This window comes from Notamacropus eugenii, chromosome 5 (genome assembly GCF_028372415.1).
Source record: "Notamacropus eugenii isolate mMacEug1 chromosome 5, mMacEug1.pri_v2, whole genome shotgun sequence".
Taxonomy (NCBI): Eukaryota; Metazoa; Chordata; class Mammalia; order Diprotodontia; family Macropodidae; genus Notamacropus; species Notamacropus eugenii.
Window position 1 is genome coordinate 272,781,844 of NC_092876.1, and position 21,842 is coordinate 272,803,685.

Genomic DNA, 21,842 nt, shown 5'->3' on the forward strand with positions numbered 1-21,842 from the left:
ACTTTTCTTCGGAGCCTCCCAAACACTGAGCGAGCTCTGACAATGCATGCATCATCCTCAGTGTCAATGTGTACATCCCTGCAAAGTATACTACCAAGGTAAGTGAACTTATCCACAGCAATCAAAACTTCTCCATTTGTTGTAACTGATGGTTCCACGAATGGATGGTGGAGTGGTGGCTGGTGGAGGACTTATGTTTTCTTGGTGTTAAATATTAGGCCAAAATTTTGTTGCATCTCAGCTTCAGAGGCTGCATTGTACACAATCATCTGCAAACAGAAAATCATGCACCAACACTCCCTCCACTTTGGTCTTGCTTGCAGCCTTTTCAAATTGAAGAACTGACCATCAGTACGGTAGCTGACCTTGATGCCATGTTCATCCTCATTGAAAGCATCTGATAACATGGCTGAAAACATCATGTTAAAAAAAGCATGGAAGCAAGCACACACACCTGTTTCCCTCCATTAGTGACTGGGAAGGCACAAGAGCATTGTCCATTTTCCAGAACCTGGGCAAACATGCCATCATGAAACTGATGTACAATATTGATGAATTTTTCCCGGCAACCAAATTTTGACATAATTTTCCATAAGCCCTCATGATGAGGTCATGCAATGCACAAGTCTTCAGCAGTAAATGACCACTGCTGTTGCTGTTTCCAACTCCATTCCTCTCTAGGACTCCCTGCCAAGTCTGGTTTTCTGAGCCCACTCTAGCATTAAAGTCACCCATAATTATAAGCTTGTCCTCTTTTGGCACATTGATGATAAGTGTCTCTAGGTCTTCATAAAATTAAGGGATAATAGTGAAATGGCATAGGTGATGTCTTTTGATTCGTGCTTAAATTGGATTTAAGTGAGGCAGAGTTGCACCAAGTCATCAGCCTGACTCTCTCCTCCAGAGTCACCACAGTGAAGTCATCTGTCCTGCCACTGGAATAAGATGACTCTGGAGGAGAGAGTGAGGCTCACAACTTCATGCAACCTTGCCTCACTTAAATCCAATTTAAGCATGAATAGGGGTGTAGGGTCTGTCTGTTCAGGGAGGATCAGTTCCTTTGGTGCGATGCCTGCCAAGCCCTTTTCAGGGCTGTTTCCACCTTTAGTGTCTACCTGTTCCACCTGTGGCTCCAAGAAGCTGCACCTTGAGCAGTGGCTACACCCAGTAAGCCATTGTGGCAGATGGGTCAACCCAGGTTGAGGGTAATCAAGGGGTCTCAAACTCATTGGTGAGTTAGGGGGTTGTCTACCTCAAATATGTGAAGATTTCCTCGGGTGGAATGGGTGGATGGGAACAATTTGTTCCAACGGCCATGAAGGCAGATAAAGCAGGCAACGTGGAGCACTTGTGTTGTGTTCATCCTTCATTCCCGAAAAAGATCATGCCATCAGAGAAATGATGACATGACTTGCACTTGACAGTTTTGAGTGAGGGAGGGCTGTGCAAGGTCACCAGCCTCATTTCTCCTCCAGAGCCATCTGAATCCAGTGACCAAATATGGGGGGGAGGGTATTCAAGAACAAATTAAAGCTGGGAAAGAATGGATTAAACAAGTGAGAAAAATCATTATTTCACGATTATAGTAATAAATAATTGATAAATTGGGATCCAGGCTTTTCTCCTCAATTTCCTCATTGTTAAGGTCAGTCTCTGAAGAATATGACTGATTGAGGTTACCCCTAGCTCTCCAGGAACATGCTCTTCAATCTTGGGCAGGACACAACCCAATTAGGAGATCTAACTTCTGTTTAGATTATGAATAGGGTCCAGTGTGGGAGAGTCCTTACCCTGGGGAAGGGAGTCCCTGACCTCAAAGCCCTCCCTTAAGAGTTTAGGGTGTGATTCAACTAATGAAGGAGAAAACCAACCAGAATGGAGGTCAGGTATCTGAATGAAGAAGATTTAAAGGAAAGAATTTGACACAGACAGTGTCCCAGCCATTGGGAGTTACATCTTTTGTATGGATAACATTCCATACCATTCCACTGTCTTGTCTTGCAGGAAAACTATCCTTTGAGTAGAAGTCAGATTACATTAACATAGGGTTTTTTGGTAAATAGTGGGGCCAGGCATTTGAACGTCACTCTTGCTTGTTGCTTAGGAGTAAGGGAAAGGCATTAAGCATTTATATAATGCCTACTATGTGCCAATCGCTTTACAAACATTATCTTATTTGAGCCTCACAATTAATTTTGCAAAGCAGGTGCTGTTATTATCCCCATTTTATAGCTGAAGAAACTGAGGGTAAGTGATTTGCCTAGAGTCCCACAGGTAGTGGGTTTCTGAGATTGGATTTCAGATAAGATCTCTCTGACTTCCAGGCCTAATGCTCAATCCATTGTGCCACCCAGCTGCCTCTAAGAATGGCTGCAATAATTAAAGAAGAATTGCAGGATGGGTTGAGGTAGGCAGCTTGGTATAGTAGGAAAAGTACTGACTCTACAATAGCAAGACCTCAGTTTAATTGCTACCTGTGGTACCTTAACCTTTCCAGACCTTAATTTTCTCATCCATAAGGTAAAGGAGTTAGACTAGACATCTTTCCATCTCTGTCAGCATTTCCCAAAGCCAGAATTAGGGTTTATTGACTGTTGTGAAATTACTTTTTACTTTTCTTTCAGCAGGACAAATGGTACAAACTATCTTTGTTTTCTCTGAAAGCCCTAAATGGCAGAGTTTTGCCCTATGTTCAGCTATTTTGTTAGTAGTGTGTGGCATCCAAGACATTCTTGCTGCAAAGTGCATTTCTGAAAACTTTTCTTCTTATCTCAGAGGATATAACTTTTAATTTCAGTTTCACTTTGGAAAAGGTTTTCAAGAGAAATTTACATCTAAAATTAGTCTGTTGGAGAGAAGAAATGAGCTACATTTTCTTTTATGGGTAACTTGGGGGTAGGAAAAATCTGAAAAATCATTTCAAGTTTAAAAGAACTGCATATAGTGTTGCCATAAAGCCTTTAAGCCCAATCTCCAGCCCAGAATAATGGAGTAAAAATCTAAGAAATTTCTCCACACCAAGCTTTCTCAAACCATGACAGGGATCATCTCTCTTGAATCTATCTAATAACGTTTTTTGGCTCACAGACTATAAGCTCCTTGGGGTAAAAATTGTTTTTCTCTTTGCTATGTAGACTTGATACCTAGTAGAGTGTCTTGTACATAGCAAGTCCTTAATAAATGCTCATTGAATTGAATTAGAAATTCATTGTATTTTTACATCTGTTAACTTGTGTGATGAATGGAAAAAACCCTGAGAAACAGAGTTTCTGGGTAATCAATCAATTTATTAACTAGGCTAGCCGGCAAACAATAAATTGATGTTCAGGGGCCTCTCTCTATAACCAAAGATGACAAGAGAGACTCAGAAACACCTTAAATCGGGCAAGTACCTTCTGACAGGGAACTCCCTGGACAAGTGAAAATCAACACTGATTGGTGGATATTCAATGAGGAAGTGGGCTGCAAGGAGGCTGGCTCCTCCTGCTGAGAATGTGGCTTGATCAGGAGACTCAGCTGCTTCTAGCAGGCTGGACAAAAGAATGTGGAGCACTTAGAGCTTGGTTAGACACCCAAGACTCCAAGGTCATCCACTGCATCCTGAGCTATCACCAGTCGTCACCAGGTACACAGTACAAAATAGCAAATAACCACAGTAATCTAATGTTAGATAAATCCCAAAATCCAAGCTTTTGGGACAAATACTCTCAATTTCACAAAATCTGCTGGAAAAACTGGAAAACAGCATGGCAGAAAGTTGATAGACACTATTATGTCATACTGTATACCAAGATAAACTCAAAATGGGTACATGATTTATACATAAAGGGTGATACCATAAGAAAATTAGGGGATCATGCAAGAGTTTACCTGACAGATATATATAGTAACGGAAGAATTTAAGACCAAACAAGTTACAGAGAGCATTAAAAATGTAAAATGGATCATTTCAATTATAAAAAATTAAATCTTTTTGCACAGACTAAAACAGTGCAATCCAAACTATTAGGAAAGGAGGTAAGGGGGTTGGGAAGAAGAGGATGAGGGGGCAAATTACAGTAAGTGTTTTCTTTTTAATAAAGGTCTCATTTCTTAGTTTTTTCTTTTTAATAAAGGTCTCATTTCTTAAATATATGAAGAACTGAGTTAAATGTGTAAGAATAAAAGACATTCCCCCATTCATAAATGGTCCAATGATACAGATAGGTGGTTTTCAGACAAAGACATCAAACCTAACTGTAGTCACATGAAAAAATGCTCCAAACCACTACTGAATGGCAAAGTAAAACAACACAGAGGTACCACCTCACATCCAATGAATGGATAATATGACATAAAAAGAAAATGGAGAATGCTGGAAGGGATATGGAAAAACTGGGACACTAATGCATTGTTGGTGGAGTTGTAAACTGATCCAACAATTCTGGAGAGCAATTTGGAAATAAGCCCAAAGCGCAACCACACTGCATATAACCTTTGATCCAGCAATACCACTGTTAGTCTGTACACCAAAGAGAGTAAAAAGGGAAAAAAAAGGAGAAGAACCTATTTGTACAACAACATTTATACCAGGTCTTCTTATGATAGCTAAGAATTAGAATTAGAGGTGAAGCCTACGCACTCTTCTCAGTCTTCCTGGACCATCACTCATACGATAATCCCTAACTGTGGTTATACTCAAAGGTTCTGCACAAGGACTTTTATTTTCTCTTTATACACAGGTGACATAATTAGCTCTCAAAGATGTAATTATCTCCCTTTGCCCACAACAATGTTTCTAGCCATCATCTCTCTCCTAGAGCTACAATTTCACATAATCAAATCCCTATTCCACATTTGAAACTCAAATTATCTTGTAGGCATCTGAAACTAAGTATGTCCCAAAAGTAACTCATTATATTCCTCCCCAAGTACATCCTTCTTCATAATTTATTTCTGTTAAGGGCATAACCATCCTTTCAATCAACAGATTTACAATCTTGCAATCAGACTCAATGATTCTTATTTACCTCACATAGCCAGATCAGTTGCCAAAGCTGATCACATCTACCTCTCATAGCACTCTCTTTCCTTCCCATCCACCTACATGGTTATCAAGCTTATTCATTCCCCCTAGGATTATTGCATTGCCTCCTCACTGGCTTCTCTGACTTAAGTTTCAACCCATTTCAATCCGTCATCCAAACACCTGCAATAGTGATTTTCCTAAAATGCAGACCTTCACTTGATGTGACTTCACTTCTTAATAAACTCCAGTGACTCCTTATAACCTCACAGATCACATACTAAGGAGCACTCCAGACACATCTGAGATAGCAGATCCTGGAAAAGCATGGGGATGTTTGGTGCCAACCTGTATAAACAAGATTCCTCTCCTTTTACTGAAAGACTGCTGGAGACTGGAGCAGAGAAAAGAGAAGAAAGAGCTGATGCTTAGCCACCAGGAAGAGTATATCTTTGTGAAGAGATGACATAAGTAACAAGGGAACAAGGCTGCCAGGCAAGGCCCACAGTGACAACATGGAAACAAATCAACTTCGTTCCCTTGCCTAATACTTTTCAAAAGTAAAGCCTGGAAGCAATAATCATTTGGAACAACAGGTTTGCAGTACAGAAAGGGGTAATGACACAGAGCAGAGTTCAGAGTCCACCTCACCTCCAGTCATGGAATCCTCTGGGATCATGATGCTTTGGTTCAATACGGGTGATCCCATTTTCAAAGAATGCCCCCCTGAATTTACACTCATGGCAAACTTGGCTTTTCTCAAGGGATAATGGCCTGGTCCCATAGATCCTACAGGTGGAAAAGACCAAAACACAAATAAAAGAAAAAAATGGAATCTTGCCTATGGAAGATATCAACATAGAAGAGTCTGAGTCAGGGCCATAGCTATCATCCCAGTCATCAATCTCACCAGAATAAGAACACGGTGTAAAGCTGCAGAGGTTCGGGGGAGGTGGAGGACCACAAGCTGCAAGAAGAGATGGGACAGCACCTGAAACCGAGCAGGACAGGAATTAAGATTAGAACAGGGGGCGGAGCCAAGATGGCGGAGTGAAAGCAATGACTCACCTAAGCTCCTGGACAAATTCCTCTGGATACCTCTGAAAGGAGAATCTGACCAAACTTCGGAGGTGCGGAATCCAGTGGGTGACAGACTTTGATGGATTCGGAGCCCAGGTTAGACTGGAAGGTCCACGGGAAGGATCTGTTCTGCGGGTGTGAGCCCCCAGCGCACAGCGCAGCGCGGTCAGCACACAGCGCAGCGCGGTCAGCACACTTGGGTGGAAGGGACCTGAGAAGCCTGAGAGTGGCGGGCAGAACCAGCGGAGCAGGAGACCAGCCAAACCGAGCCAGTGAGAGCCGCTGAGCGCCAGATATCAGCGCAGCAGCCATTGAAACCTTCAGCCTGAAGACTAAACTTCGATAAGTCACCTACTTGAACTTCCGGGAGCCAGGATGGCGGAGTGATCAGTAAATGCTCTCTGCTCCCCGCTGATGACCGTGAAAGAACCATAAAATATTTCCCCAGAAAAATCCTGGATCAGTGGGAACAGCAGAAGGGGGCAAATTGTCTCATAACACCAGAGGCTAGGAAAATAGCAAAGGGGGATTCTTCCTACTGTGGCGGAGGCGATCCAGAAGGACAGAGGACCCAGGGCAGAAAAAATTCACACTGAGACCCAGGCAAGCCTCAGGGCTGGGAGAGGAGCCCCAGGAGGGGTGGGAACACGCATTAGCATCTAGGCGTGCCTCAGCCCTCCAGGGGAAAAGGGAAGACAATAGGGAAGCTGGGATCACCATCCCCAGAGCTTGCCTTTGCCTCAGTACAGCTGAGGAGATCTCCTGTGACCAGACCACCCCTACCACACACTTAACAAGCTAACCCCAGGGTTGATCTGGGAAACAAAAAACAAAAATCTGCTTTTAGCTTTTTCACACATCAGCTCAACACAAAGTTCTATACCTTCTGACTGAAAGAACCAGAAGCTACAACACTCAGCCAACATCATGAATAGGAAAAAGCAGAAGGGAGAAAAAACCATAGAATCTTTCTATGGGGATAAGGACCAAAACACAAATACCAAAGAGGTCAGAGCTGAGACTGTACTTCCTTCTGAAACTTCAAAAGGGACTATGAACCTTTCGCAAGCACAACTAGCTTTCCTGGAACAGCTGAAGAAGGAAATAGAAGAAAACCTGGCCAATGATTTTAAAATTATAAAAAAAGAATTCACTGATGAGAACATCACTTTGAAAAGGATAATTGAACAAATGGAAAAGGAAGTTCAAAAGTTAACTGGAGAAAATAATTCCCTAAAAGGAAGAGTTAATCAAACGGAAAAGGAAACCCAAAACCTAATTGGGAAAATTGATCAAAGGGAAAAGGAAACACAAAACCTAACTGGGAAAATTGGTCGAATGGAAAAGGAAGTACAAAAATTAAATGGAGAAAATAGCTCCTTAAAGGGAAAAATTGGTCAGATGGAAAAGGAGATGCAAAAGTTAATTGAAGAAAACAATACGATGAAGATTAGAATTGGGCAAGTAGAAACTAATGACTCAATGAGGCAGCAAGAATCAGTCAAACAAAATCTAAAGAATGAAAAGATAGAAGAAAATGTAAAATATTTAATTGGAAAAACAACTGACCTGGAAAATAGATCCAGGAGAGAAAATTTAAGAATTATTGGCCTGCCAGAAACCCATGATGAAGAAAAGAGCCTGGACAATATTTTCCAGGAAATCATCAAGGAAAACTGCCCAGAAGTACTAGACTCAGAGGGCAAAACAGTCATCGAAAGAATCCACCGTTCCCCTCCCAAAAGGGATCCCAAACTCAAAACCCCAAGAAATATCGTTGCCAAATTCCAGAGCTATCGAGTGAAGGAGAAAATACTACAAGCAGCCAGAAAGAAACAATTCAAATATCAAGGACATACAGTCAGGATCACACAGGACCTTGCAGCTTCTACATTAAAAGATCGAAAGAATTGGAACCCAATATTCCATAAGGCAAAAGAGTTGGGACTTCAACCAAGGATCAACTACCCAGCAAAGTTCAGCATAACATTTCAGGCAAGGAGAAAGTCATTCAACGAAATAAGGGATTTCCAGAGCTTCCTGACCAAAACACCAGAACTCAATAGACAATTTGATCTTCAAATGCAGGTCTCCAGAGAATCATAAAAAGGTAAAGAGAGGGGAAAAAACAAAAACAAAAACTTGCTACTCAATTAGGGCAAACTGTTTACCTCCCTGTAAGGGAAGATGATACTTGTTAATCTTGAGAACTGTGCAGCTATTATGATAAAAGGGATATACATAGAGGGAACGGGTATAAAGTAAATGATGTCATGTCAAAAATATGATTTAAGTATGAGAAGGGATTGTAATAGGAGGTGTGAAAAGGAGGAAGCAGAAAATGGCAAATTACATCACAGGAAGAAGTACAAAACTACAGTAGAGGGAAGTAGGGGAGGGAGATGAGCATTGTTTGAGAGGTACTCTCATCTGATTTGTTTAAAGGAAGGAACAATAATCTTAAGTAGATAATCCTAACTAGCTCTATAGGTAGTAGGAGGGGAAGGGGGAAGAAAGGGGAGGAAGACTAAAAGGGAGGGAAGAAGCAATAAGAGTAAAGGGGAGTAAAAGGGAGGGGGGCTAAAAGAAGGAGGGGAAGGCTGCAGGAGGAGGGGGTGAAAAGTGAATACTATTGAGGAGGGGAAGGGAGACAGGAGAGCTAAAAGCACAAATGGTGGGAAAGAGGTTGGAGGGAAATACACAGATTGTAGTCATAACTGTGAATGTGAATGGAATGAATTCTTCCATAAAACGGAGATGGATAGCAGAATGGATTAAAAGCCATAATCCAACAATATGCTGCTTACAAGAAACACATTTGAAACGGGGGGAATACACATAGGATAAAGGTCAAAGGATGGAGCAGAATATATTGTGCTTCAGCTCATGTAAGAAAGGCAGGAGTAGCAATCCTAATCTCAGACAAAGCAAAAGCAGAAATAGATCTAATCAAAAGGGATAAGGATGGAAACTATATCCTGCTAAAAGGCACCATAGACAATGAAGCAATATCATTACTAAACATGTATGCTCCAAGTGGTATAGCATCCACATTCTTAGAGGAGAGGTTGGGGGAGTTGAAGGAAGAAATTGACAGCAAAACTATACTAGTGGGGGACCTCAACCTCCCCCTCTCTGAACTTGATAAATCTAACCTCAAAATAAACAAGAAAGAGGTTAAGGAGGTAAATAAAACTCTGGATAAGGTAGATATGATAGATCTTTGGAGAAAATTGAATGGGAATAGAAAGGAATATACCTTTTTCTCAGCGGTATATGGAACATTTACAAAAATTGACCATGTACTAGGCCATAAAAATCTCACAATCCAGTGCAGAAAGGTAGAGATAATCAATGCATCCTTCTCAGTTCATAATGCATTAAAAATTACATGTAATAAAAGGCCATGGAAAAAGAAACCAAAAATCAATTGGAAACTAAATAATCTAATCCTAAAGAAGGGTTGGGTTAAAGAAGAAATCATAGAGACAATCAACAATTTCATTCAAGAGAATGACAATAGTGAGAGAACATACCAAATCTTATGGGATACTGCAAAAGCAGTTATTAGGGGAAGTTTTATATCTTTGAATGCTTACATAAATAAAATAGAGAAAGAGGAGATCAATGACTTGGGCTTGCAGTTGAAAAAGCTAGAAAAAGAACAAATTGAAAATCCCCAAGTAAATACCAAATTAGAAATACTGAAAACCAAAGGAGAGATTAATAAAATTGAAATTTGGAAAACTATTGAATTGATAAATAAAACCAATAGTTGGTTTTATGAAAAAACTAATAAAATTGATAAACCTTTGGTCAATCTGATTAAAAAAAGAAAGAAGAAAATCAAATTACTAATATTAAAAATGGAAGGGGTGAACTCACCTCCAATGAGGAGGAAATTAAAACAATAATTAGAAACTACTTTGCCCAACTTTATGCCCACAAATTCGATAATCTAAATGAGATGGATGAATATTTTAAAAAATACAAATTTCCCAGATTAACAGAAGAGGAAGTTGAATACCTAAACAACCCCATCTCAGAAAAAGAAATTGAACAAGCCATCAATGAACTCCCTAGGAAAAAATCTCCAGGGCCAGATGGATTCACAAGTGAATTCTATCAAACATTTAAAGAACAGTTAATTCCAATACTATATAGACTATTTTTGAAAATTGGGGAAGAAGGAGTCCTCCCAAAATTCTTTCTATGATAGAAATATGGTTTTGATACCCAAATGAGGAAGAGACAAAACAGAGAAAGAAATTTATAGACCAATTTCCCTAATGAATATAGATGCAAAAATTTTAAATAAGATTTTAGCAAAACGAATACAGCATCTTATCACGAGATTAAGACATTATGATCAGGAAGGATTCATACCAGGATTACAGGGCTGGTTCAATATTAGGAAAACTATTAGCATTATCAATCACATCAACAACAAAGCTAACAAAAACCACATGATTATCTCAATAGATGCAGAAAAAGCTTTTGACAAAATACAACACCCATTCCTACTAAAAACACTGGAGAATGTAGGAATAAAGGGAACTTTCCATAAAATAATAAGCAGTATCTATCTAAAACCTTCAGCAAGCATTATATGCAATGGGGATAAGCTAGATGCATTCCCAGTAAGATCAGGGGTGAAACAAGGATGTCCATTATCACCACTATTATTCAATATGGTACTAGAAATGTTAGCTGTAGCAATTAGACAAGATAAAGATATTGAAGGAATAAGAATAGCCAAAGAAGAAACTAAGTTATCGCTCTTTGCAGATGATATGATGATTTACTTAGAGAATCCCAGAGATTCAAGTAAAAAATTACTTGAAATAATAAACAACTTTGGCAAAGTTGCAGGTTACAAAATAAACCCACACAAATCTTCTGCATTCCTATATATTAGCAACAAAGTCCAACAGCAAGAGATAGAAAGAGAAATCCCATTTGAAGCTAGGGTAGACAGTCTAAAATACTTAGGAGTTTACCTGCCAAAACAAACCCAGGGATTATATGAACACAATTACAAGACACTTTTTGCACAAATAAAGTCAGATTTAAGTAAGTGGAAAAACATTAGTTGCTCATGGGTAGGCCGTGCTAATATAATAAAAATGACAATTCTACCTAAATTAATTTACTTATTTAGTGCCATACCAATTAAACTATCAGACAATTATTTTCTAGAGCTGGATAAAATAATATCAAAATTCATTTGGAAAACAAAAGGTCCAGAATATCAGAGGGCCTAATGAAAAGAAATGCTTGGGAAGGTGGCCTAGCACTACCAGACCTCAAATTGTACTATAAAGCAGCAGTTATCAAAACCACTTGGTATTGGCTAAGAAACAGAGAGGTAGACAAGTGGAATAGACTTGGCACTCAAGACGCAGTAGGCAAGGAATACAGCAACCTTCTGTCTGATAAACCCAAGGACCCCAGCTTCTGGGATAAGAACTCACTGTCTGACAAAAATTGCTGGGAAAACTGGATAACAGTGTGGTGGAAATTAGGAATAGACCCATACCTGACACTGCACACAAGAATAAAGTCCAAATGGGTACATGATTTAGGTATAAAGATTGATACCATGAATAAACTGGAGAAGCAAGGAATAGTGTATTTATCAGATTTATGGAGAAGGGAAGAATTTTTTACTAAAGGAGAGATAGAAAGCATTATGAAATGCAAAATGGATAATTTTGATTACATTAAACTGAGAAGTTTTTGCACAACCAAACCCAATGCAACCAAAATCCGGAGGGATATAGTAAATTGGGAAAGAATTTTTACAGCTAAGCTCAGGGATAAAGGCCTCATATCTAGAATATATAGAGAACTGACTCAAATGTATAATCATACAAGTCATTCCCCAATTGATAAATGATCAAAGGATATGAACAGGCAATTTTCAGAGGAAGAAATTAAAAGATATCTATAATCATATGAAAAAATGCTCTAAATCACTGTTGACTAGAGAGATGCAAATCAAAACAACTCTGAGGTACCACATCACACCTATAAGATTGGCAAACATGACAGAACAAGAAATAGACAAATGCTGGAGAGGATGTGGGAGAGTTGGAACACTAATTCATTGTTGGTGGAGCTGCAAGCGCATCCAACCATTCTGGAGAGCAATTTGGAACTATGCCCAAAGGGCTACAAAAATGTGCATACCCTTTGACTAGGACTGTATCCCCAAGAGATCATAAAAATGGGACAGGGTCTCACATGTACAAAAATATTTATAGCAGCACTCTTTGTAGTTGCCAAAAACTGGAAGTCAAGGGGATGTCCATCAATTGGGGAATGGCTGAATAAATTATGGTATATGAATGTAATGGAGTACTATTGTGCCATAAGAAATGATGAACAAGAAGACTTCAGAGAGGCCTGGAAGGACTTATATGACCTGATGCTGAGTGAAAGGAGCAGGACCAGGAGAACTTTGTGCACAGCAACGACCACAGTGTGAGAGAGTTTTTCTGGTAGACTTGGAATTTTGTAATAACGCAAGAACTTCTTAAAAAAAAACAATAATAAAATCCCAATTGTGGTTCTCTAAGGCAAAATGCCTTCCACACTCAGAGAAAGAAATATGGAAGTCATTCGCAGAATGTAGCAGATCATGTTTGTGTATGTGTGTGTTTTTGTGTATCATGTTTTGATTTGTTATATGATTTCTTCCATTTATTTTAGTCTGACTACATAGCATGACTATAGTGAAAATGTACTCAATAGGAAAGTATATGTAGAACCTATACAGAACGGTATGCAGTCATGGGGAGGGAGGGGGGTAGTGGGGGGTAGGTGTGGGGGGGATAAAATCTCAATTGTATGGGAGTGATTGTTAAACATTAAAAAATAATTTAAAAAAAAAAAAAGATCAGAACAGCCTCAGAGTCCCTGGGTCAGGCAAGAAGTTTAGAGGAAGGAAGACTATACAAGGTGTGTTGCTCCTATCATATTCTCTACCTCTAGCTATAAGATCCTTATCCAGGAACTTCTATCTCTGAAGGTGTCAAAGTGGTCCTGCACACCAGCAGTTCAATGTGTCCCCAATATTTTCTAGGGAGTGAATACCCAGCTACACAATATTTTCCACCCATCTACTCAAGAGTAACTTAAGGAAAACAGGAAAAAAAAATGGCTTCAATATTAGCAAGTATGACTTTCACACCTCCAAGATTTTTGTTTCTTAGTATTTCTTCTCCACACCTCCTTTATTTTTCGTTTAGATGATTTTTCTATCTCCCCCAAGAGATGCTTTGTCCCCTCCCATTGCAGCAGAAAAGCTACTTCAATAACGCATTTCAAAATCCTAGTGAGGATTTCGAAAAAATGAAAAGGGCAGAAAATACCATATGATCTCTATATCTCTAGAATATAAGTAAAGGGGCTCAGATCCACCTTACCCACACTTCTGAAGGCCCTGTGATAAGGACCCGCCAATGGAATGTCCCTCCAAGTTAGGGGTCCCTGAATGGGCTGATTGAGTTCCTTATTGATAGCAATGTAGGCAGTGTGAGAAGAGACAACTCCCGACTGAAGGCTAACATCCACCACTCTTTTCTTCACTTCTGCAGCATCCTGTAAGTTGCCCTCAAGGGTCTGGATCAAGGACTTGGCAGCCAGGCGATGAATGGTCAGTCTGAAACAACACAATCTTCTGTGCTACCTATGGGCACCTGGGAAGGCAGTCCTAACCCCTAATTCCTAATGATTCCCAACAACTGGGGAAAGCAAATGGCAATTAAAAAAAATAAATGTCTGGGTTCACAGGAGAGAGATTAATGGGAAAGGGAGGAAGAGAACCCTCAAAAAGAGGCAGATGAAAAAGGAGGGAGGAAGCACCAAGGATTCTTACTTGTCATCTGCTTTGGCATCCAGGGAGAATGGCACTGTGTTCCTGAAGCCTTCACCTTGGAGTGTGTAGCAAAGACATACTTCACCTGCTGCCTGTTTGGACTAGAAGAAGATAAGGAAAGAGGTCAGGGAGCAGACTGCCCATTAAGGAGAGTCTTGAGGTCTAAATCACAAGCATAAGATCATAGCCATAGAGCTTGCAGTGACCTCAGAAGACACAGAGTCTGACTCCCTCATTTTACATAACTGGGAACAGAGGCCCAAAGGAGCTCAGTGACTTGTCCCTGATCATAAGTCATAGTCATTTGAGGTGATAAATGAACCCATGTCCTTGGAATCCAGAGGCATGCCTCTGTCCCATATACTGCACCAGATCAGAGTGGAATAATATTCAGGAAAAAACATTATCAAGGTCCACGTATACCAGAAGGGAAAGGAAATTAGAGCACTTGTTCCTGCCTTCCACATGCCATCTTCCAGATGAATAGATAAACCACCCATTGCCAGAAAAGGAAAAGCCCAGGACCGTGTTTGGACATTGGTTCCACAACCATGGGACCCAAAAGTAGGGAGGGGGACTTACTGAATTTTCCCCTTTCAACTGTGCATAGATGATTAACTTCTGACCCCTGAAGATGACAGTAGGAGCTGCTGAGAGAAGGGCACAGTTTGTCCCAGGGGGCAGAGTCCAGGTGAGGGAGACATCCTGTACCACTGGCTGCAGGGCCCGCTTGAGGGACCTAAGGGCCTGGGGGAACACAATGGAAGCTGCAGTACTTGAGCTGGAAGAGACCCCTAGAAAAGGAGGATTTATAGGAAGGGAGGAACTTGATGGAAGATAAGTAAGGGCTGAAAGACATTTCCTCCCTCTTGGTCATGTGAGAAACCTGGCTTCAACCTTCTGCCAAACTCCTGAACATATCACTGCAATCTGTGCCCCAATTCTTTTTGTCATTTATGGGAAAATTGGGATTGTGGGATTTTTACAATCAACAGCAAAAGTAAATCCAAGGTGTAGAGCCAGAACCTCCAGGACACAAGGAAAGGTCCCAGGCAGGCTTTATATCTTTCCTCGCCTTCATGCCCATGTCCCTTAGGCATCTGTCTGTCATGACCAGAGACTTTCCCAGGGAACAACCTGTGGTTCATGACACACAGTAAGGTCTCCACTGCCCCACACTCAAGAGCTCTCAGGTCTACAGCTGGGAAGGCTGTAGAAAGGGAAAGTTCCCTCTTCACCCACCAGGCACATTTTCCAACCATCTCCAAACAAAAATCATCAGAGCACAGGGTGTGGGGAGAAGGACACATCCCTGCTCAGGGAGCTCTTGTGGGGCCTCGGTGTAGAACAGATGCTTTTGGAAAACAGAAAACCAGGTCACCTTGGGCTGCATTCTATCCATGCCTGTGATGAATTCTGCAGTGCCCCCACCTGCCCGAGCTACACCTTTAATAAGGCTGGTGGAAGCCCCTTCTCCAATTCCAAAAGAGAAACACCTGCAATGAGAAGACAGAAGCTGGCCAAAGGAAGTCTCAGGAAAGGGTTCCTAACCCCTGCTTCAGTGGGGAATGACAGGACAGATGTCTTAGGGGGTGGAGTCCTAATGAGTGATCACATACCCAGCCATTTACAGATCATCATCACAGAACCATAGATATTAGGCAGGAAGAAACCCCTGAGGCTGGCTGGCCCAAATCAAATAATATGAAGGTATTACAGATGAACAAACTGAGGCCCAGAGCCACAGGGAACAAGTTATGTGTCACAGGCTAAATCCTGAAAACCATACCTATGATTCTGACTGTGACGTTGAACTTCAGCAATGACCTTCCATGTATCACACACCTCTCCATCTGTGAAGAGGAAGAGCTGCAGAGGGAGACAAGCAGGCACAGATCCTGTGAACGTCGCATCAGGTGCCTCAGCCCAGGGCTCTCCTCACCCAAACTACAGCAGCTGTCCCAACATAGAGCAGGCTACTTCACTATTCAGTTTCACATTATTGTGGGTCTATAAGGGGATGCTGGATGGCCACTTCTCAGCAGAAATGTAGATGTGATTAGAACTGGGATATAGGCTTGTGGCAAGAAGAAAGTAATAAGCATTTATGAAGAACCTACCATCTGCCAGACACTGTGCTAAGCACTTTAAAAATATCTTATCTGTGACACATTCATTCAGGGCACCTGAGAGGTTTCAGAGCCTCCAAAAGCATAGTCTGGGTCTTCTGTGAGTGGGACCTTTTACTGGAACCCTGCAGAGATTTGGGGAGGTAATGGGTGTAATAGAAAGAATGATGGACCCACTGTCCACCAGTAAAGACTGGGCTTGGAGGCCATCTCTATCACTTAAATAGTCCTGTGGCCATGAGCAAGTCACTCAACCCAAAACTTTAGTTGGCCCAACTGTAAAGTGGAGACAATAATATCTGTACAAACAACCTCACAATGTTGTTCTAATAATCAAACAACATATATTGGATCTTTATCACTGATGTAATTTCTTCTGTGTCATTTGCATCATAAATTGCTATTTGAATTTTCAGTTCTTATTATATACCCAGTAAGTCTCATTCCTAGTGCAAGGGATGAGACTCTTCTTATGGGAGGAGAGATTATTAGACTTTCTGAGTCTGTCCTTACCAGTGCTGTAATATGGGGTAGTTAGGTGGCCCAAAGGTTAGAGCTTCAGCCCTGGAGTCAGGAGGACTTAAGCCTTAATGCAGCTTCAGACGGTTACTACCTGGGTGACTCTGGGCAAGTCATTTTACCCCAGGTGCCTCCAAATTAACCTGATCACTGCTGCCTTCAGATAGGATGAATGCTAAGGACCCATCAATTCAACAAGACTAGTGTCTCCCTTTGTCCCAGTCCCAGTTGCTCACCTGCCGAGGATAGCCTGGCCTGCAGGATTTGCTATAAATGTTCTTCAGTGGCTCTAAGATTTCAGTTCCTCCCAGGTTAGCTTGCAAAGCCTGTACTCTCCGCACAGCCTTCTCCATGGACTGCTGCGTGTACTCCACACTGTCTCTGAGACACATACATGAGACTTCCTTGAGGGACATTTTCCAGCAGTGTCAGGAACTTAAGCCTCCTCCCCCTGTCATAAGCCCCAGTTCCAAAGACAGGTCTTGTTCTACAAATTCTCTAGCTATGGTATTTTTAATATCTTCCTTTAAACTTCTTCTTTTACCCTCCATCCTCCTCTCCAGCTCTGTGACTCTAGCCAGAGACTCACGGAAAGAATGACTCAAAGGATGATCCAAATCCATAGATATTGAAAAAACAGCCAAGGGGCAAACTCTTCAACAGTAAGACCAAAGTGTCCTGAGTAAGAGGAAAGGTAGAGAAGATGTTAAAAGAAAAAGGAAGTCTGCTCTTTTCCATCCTTGAAATACTTGGTTCCCACCCTGTTTTCCCTTTCATGATTTCAGTCCCAATGAGTTACACTTAAAGTGTTCACATTCCAATTCAGCCCAACACAAGCAAATAGTCAGTAACTTACAAGATTAATCAAATCCCATAAGTTCCATTTTCACTCCTGGAAAAACGTTTAGGCAATAGGGATATAAAAGGGAAGAAAAGCTGATACCTTGGCACTGTCTATGCGCAACTGGGCATCTTCTCTGCTATTCATTGGGGATGACATGCTCCCTGAGCAGTCCATGATGAAGATAAATTCACTAGTGCTGTCTCCTTGAGTCTCAGGGATGCTAGGGTAGAAACTCACCATAACAGCTGGATCTCCCATCAGGGAACCTACCCAGAGTTTAAAAAAATATTAAATAAAATTTAAAAAACCAAAATACATACCACAGGCCACTAGAAAACAAAATGATGTTGGAAAGAAGCTAATTGAGGGAGAAGGTTCAATTATTACCACCTTGAGTTCTTGTTTTGATTTTGTATTTTTGTCCTAGTTGCAAAAGGACTTAAGACAATTTACAAAATTGCCCGTGAAAAACTGCATAGCACAAGGAGCCATCACACGCAGGGACTGTCTCTAAATCTCTTGACATTATATACTAAACAATGGGGTTGGTCACACATCACAACAGAGAATTCAAAAAATCTCATCCAGGTGGAACCATGTACCTAATCTAGTCACCTTTAATTGAAGATGGATAAAATATAAGGTCCTTCCAACAAAAAGGATTGTGCAAGGACATGGCAGGAAAGCCACAGCTAGACAACAGCTTCTACAGAAAGAACGTGCATTAGGCAGTAGGACCTTTGCTATCTCTTTCAATTCTGGGATTCTGAGACTGTGACTATATACTACATTATGATTTTAAATTAGGTCAAAGTATCATAGTATAATATTCCACAGTCAAAACAATACCTTTGTTCTTTCTTTAAGCCTTAGAATTTTTACATTTGGAATAATAATTAAATCCTTCCTTGTTCTCTTGTAGTAAGTTAATGAATCAGCCTCTTTGGATTCCTGAGACCACCACTGAGTATCATTGGTACAACCAACCCACAACTATATCAGCACCTCTCTGCCAAGCGTCACCATGCCTGGGAGGTAGATCCTCAGCATGATGAACAAGCTCCGAAGACTGGCTCACCTGGTTTGGCATCAGCCTGGGCCATCTCCACAGAGACACTGGGTGTGTTCACCTCCCTGTAGTAAACCAGAATCTCAACATCTCGATCAAACTGATGTCCTTCAGCCAAAGCAACCTGAATGAGGATGGGGTAGAGCACAGCAATGCTAAGAAAACAAGGAAAATTCCAGGAGCTTCTTCTGCATTCCCAGATGAGAACAAGGGGCTGGACAGTTAACTCCCCGATGGTCAGTGATACTCTGGGATGCAGTTGTTATGAAAGGAGAAAAGTCTAGGTCTAGAAGGAGGTGGAGAGGGTACAATATCACCATGCTAAATGTGAGTTCAGGACATTGGAGAGTAACTGGAAACAAAAAGGGGGCTTTGAGGTATGGAAGTGGGCAGGAGCGCCAAGGAAAAAGTGCTCCCTACCCTATTAGTTACCTGGGCAACAGTTTTGTCATCTTCCAAATACTGCAGGGGACTCAGAGCACAGTTGGACTCGACCTTCTCAATGCCATTTGAAGAGCAGACATTGGCACTGACACTAAATGTGTAGGGCAGCTCCTTGCCAGGAACCCGAGGAATTTGAGAGGTGATGTTGTTTGCCTCAGCTGACTCTGAAATGAGCCACACAGTGAGGATCCCAGGAGGAATCAAGTTTGCTTTTCTCACCTAGGCCATAGGATCTAGGCAGAATCAGATGTCCTCATTGTTTGTCCATCCACAATCTGCCATCCCCTTGTTACTGGAGGAAGTCAGACTCCTCACCTTGCAGGAGATACCGGGGATTCAAGATGGCTGGCAAGACAAAGCGAACAGCCCCATCTGCCTCCAGGGACAGTTCCTGAACATAGCTCAGAGTGACAGAAGCCTTCTGGCCAGGGGGCAAATTCCCTACACTGCAGCTGAAGATGTCACCAGAGCTGCTATCCTGCTCCAGAAGGAAGGCTTGTTGGCCTTGGGAGATGGCATTTTCATAATTCTCCTGGGCCTGAGGGGCAAGAAGAACAGCAGGAATGAGGTTGTCTTAGGAAGAAGGAGAAGAGGAAAAGAAGTCTTGGGGGAGAGAGGCAGAAGGGGGAGATAAGGAAAGGGCTTAGGGGAGGCAGTCTGAAAGAAAAAGACAGCAAGGTTAAGGGAAGAAGCAAGAGCCACTCAGGCTGACTTCTCTCCAAATGGTGTCAGTCAAGAAACAGAGATTTAGGATCAGAAAGCCCCTGGAGGACCATCTAGGTCAATCCCCTCATTTATCAGAAGAGAATACTATGAGCAAAACAGCTGCTCAAGTGAGGACAAAAGCAATTCAGTGTTTCCAGCTGAGACTACAATAAAACATACTGACTGAACACAAAGAATGCAATGGAGAGACCTGGGGTGCCATCCCTACTACCTGCTGCTTCTCTTGTATTTCTGCCACTATATTCTTCCCATCCACCAGAGCCTGGAAGCTATAAACAGCAGAGTCTTCATCCATGGGGAACACAAAGAATGCTTCCACAGGATCTGCTTCCTCATTCTTGTAGTCCAGGGTTGCAGACACATCTGCCACAAACTCACGGATAGACACAGCCACTGAGATGCTCTTAAGGGGCACTGGAGGAAGGAAATGCACATCAGCCCTCAATTCTCAGCACCAAAGACTCCACAGAAGGGCTATAGAGTTCTCTCTCCTTTTTCTTTTCCTTGCTGGTACTCATGGTAGACTTACCTGGCTGCTTGGAGCGGGTGAGAAGACCACAAGGGTATTCCATGGTGAAACTCTATTTAAAATAAGAACAAAGAAAAGTGAACTCTTAAGTAATCCATAGATGTTGTTCCAACACCATTGTTGACTCAACTTTTTACTGAATCAGAATTCTCTGCAAGAAACAATCCACCATTTGGAAGGTAGGCAAAGGTGGCAGGAAACAGGGAAAGAAGAGGTCAGAGAGAACAGACATGTCTCCATTCAATCTGTGAGGCTAAGAGTGAAGTTCCCCTAGGCTCACTCACTGACTCACTCACTTAGGCACAGTGAACCTTACCCACTGATAGAATTGCAATAGCTGAACACGTAGGAGATCCACAAAGGCTAGAGGAGAAGTGGTGGCTTCAGTCTCAGAACAGGTAAAGTAAGGGGACAGAGGAGGACTGATGCCCAAAGTGGGCAGTCCCTACTTTTATTCAGGGAGGAACTATATAGTCAACAAAAGGGCTTGTTTCTGTTGCAGGGGCTGTAGTTGTTTCCAAGGAGAGTGTGTTATTGATGAACTCCCCCTCTGAGTCTTACCAAGCTGTGACCCAAATCCTAAAGGAAGACAGATTCTTCTTCTTTTTTGGTCAGCCTTAGATTTCCTTAGCAGTCTTAGCTCAATCCATGTTTCAGCACTCTACTATGTTTTTCTGACATGACAAAGGCATGTTTTTGCATTCATTCTTCATTACCTGATCTTGCTTTCACCTCCTTTACAAATATTTTTTAAAAATTCTAAGCTGTTTGTAAATTTCTCCAAGTGGTCATTGGGGATTTTCTTTAGGCTATTTCCCTTTATCTTCCTGATGGGATTCATTAAATAATTTGATTTTTGAGAACAGTCTTGGGAGGTCATCAACAATGGTTGGTTGAATATATGACAAAGCATCTATTAAGCATTTACTATGCACAAATCATTGTGATACAAGTTTAAAAAGATGGTTCCTCCTTTTAGGGACCTCACAATCTAAAAGGAATCTTCAATAGATTTAAGAGGTTTGCTACTGCGTTGGAAAACCTGTAGAAATCTGGGCCATGAAATTCAACTTTTTCTGTCTCTGCACCCCTTGGACTCTTCTTTCAAAATCTAGAATCTGGGTCAAACTGCCTGGCTCTCCACTTCTCTATCACAAATTCTAAGTTCGAGTGATTATTTCCCCATCGAAGTTTCTATGCCCTCTCCCTACAATCTGTTGTTCCTTGTTGGTGAGCATCAGGTTCAAAATGGACTTCCCATGTTTGTCTTTCTATTTTTTGACAGATTAAATGATCTTTAAAGAAAGTCAAAAAAGGTACTAGCTGTTCTGGTTGGGGAAGGCAAAGGAGAAGGAAAGGGTTCTAGTAGATGTTTAGAGAAGTGAAATATCTGAGTCTCATTTGTGATGTGTCTCAGTGTTCTCACTGATGTCCTCTTTCAGTGTTCTGTAATATACTTTGATGACAGTATTTACCATACCTTTTTCTACTATCACTGGGTCTTAATCCAACTCTTCTGTCCACTTTGCTTTCTACCTCCAGCTTCGATTTTCTCATCAGAGTAACTTCTGACAGAAACTTGTTAATATAATGACAGAAAATTATTAATATCAAA

General features: G+C 41.4%; 1 protein-coding gene across 8 annotated transcripts in view; it reads right to left on the reverse strand.

The window, feature by feature from the left end:
- LOC140506086 (von Willebrand factor A domain-containing protein 5A-like) overlaps positions 1 to 21,842 on the reverse strand; it is a 53,692-nt gene that overhangs the window by 14,924 nt on the left and 16,926 nt on the right. For 4 of the 8 annotated variants that reach the window (XM_072612857.1, XM_072612855.1, XM_072612858.1 and 1 more), the window contains 15 exons: positions 20,228 to 20,279; positions 19,910 to 20,112; positions 19,288 to 19,510; positions 18,961 to 19,136; positions 18,538 to 18,652; positions 17,559 to 17,725; positions 17,205 to 17,293; positions 16,852 to 16,996; positions 15,757 to 15,836; positions 15,349 to 15,463; positions 14,550 to 14,714; positions 13,968 to 14,068; positions 13,516 to 13,751; positions 5,916 to 5,996; positions 5,657 to 5,794 (listed from right to left, as the gene is read on the reverse strand). In XM_072612857.1, coding sequence (XP_072468958.1) covers positions 5,657 to 5,794; positions 5,916 to 5,996; positions 13,516 to 13,751; positions 13,968 to 14,068; positions 14,550 to 14,714; positions 15,349 to 15,463; positions 15,757 to 15,836; positions 16,852 to 16,996; positions 17,205 to 17,293; positions 17,559 to 17,725; positions 18,538 to 18,652; positions 18,961 to 19,136; positions 19,288 to 19,510; positions 19,910 to 20,112; positions 20,228 to 20,279 — 2,086 coding nt within the window. Of the gene's footprint in view, positions 1 to 5,656; positions 5,795 to 5,846; positions 5,997 to 6,416; positions 6,541 to 13,515; positions 13,752 to 13,967; positions 14,069 to 14,549; positions 14,715 to 15,348; positions 15,464 to 15,756; positions 15,837 to 16,851; positions 16,997 to 17,204; positions 17,294 to 17,558; positions 17,726 to 18,537; positions 18,653 to 18,960; positions 19,137 to 19,287; positions 19,511 to 19,909; positions 20,113 to 20,227; positions 20,280 to 21,707; positions 21,803 to 21,842 lie in introns of those variants that run through there. The other 4 variants (XM_072612860.1, XM_072612856.1, XM_072612862.1 and 1 more) reach the window with 4 other exon arrangements.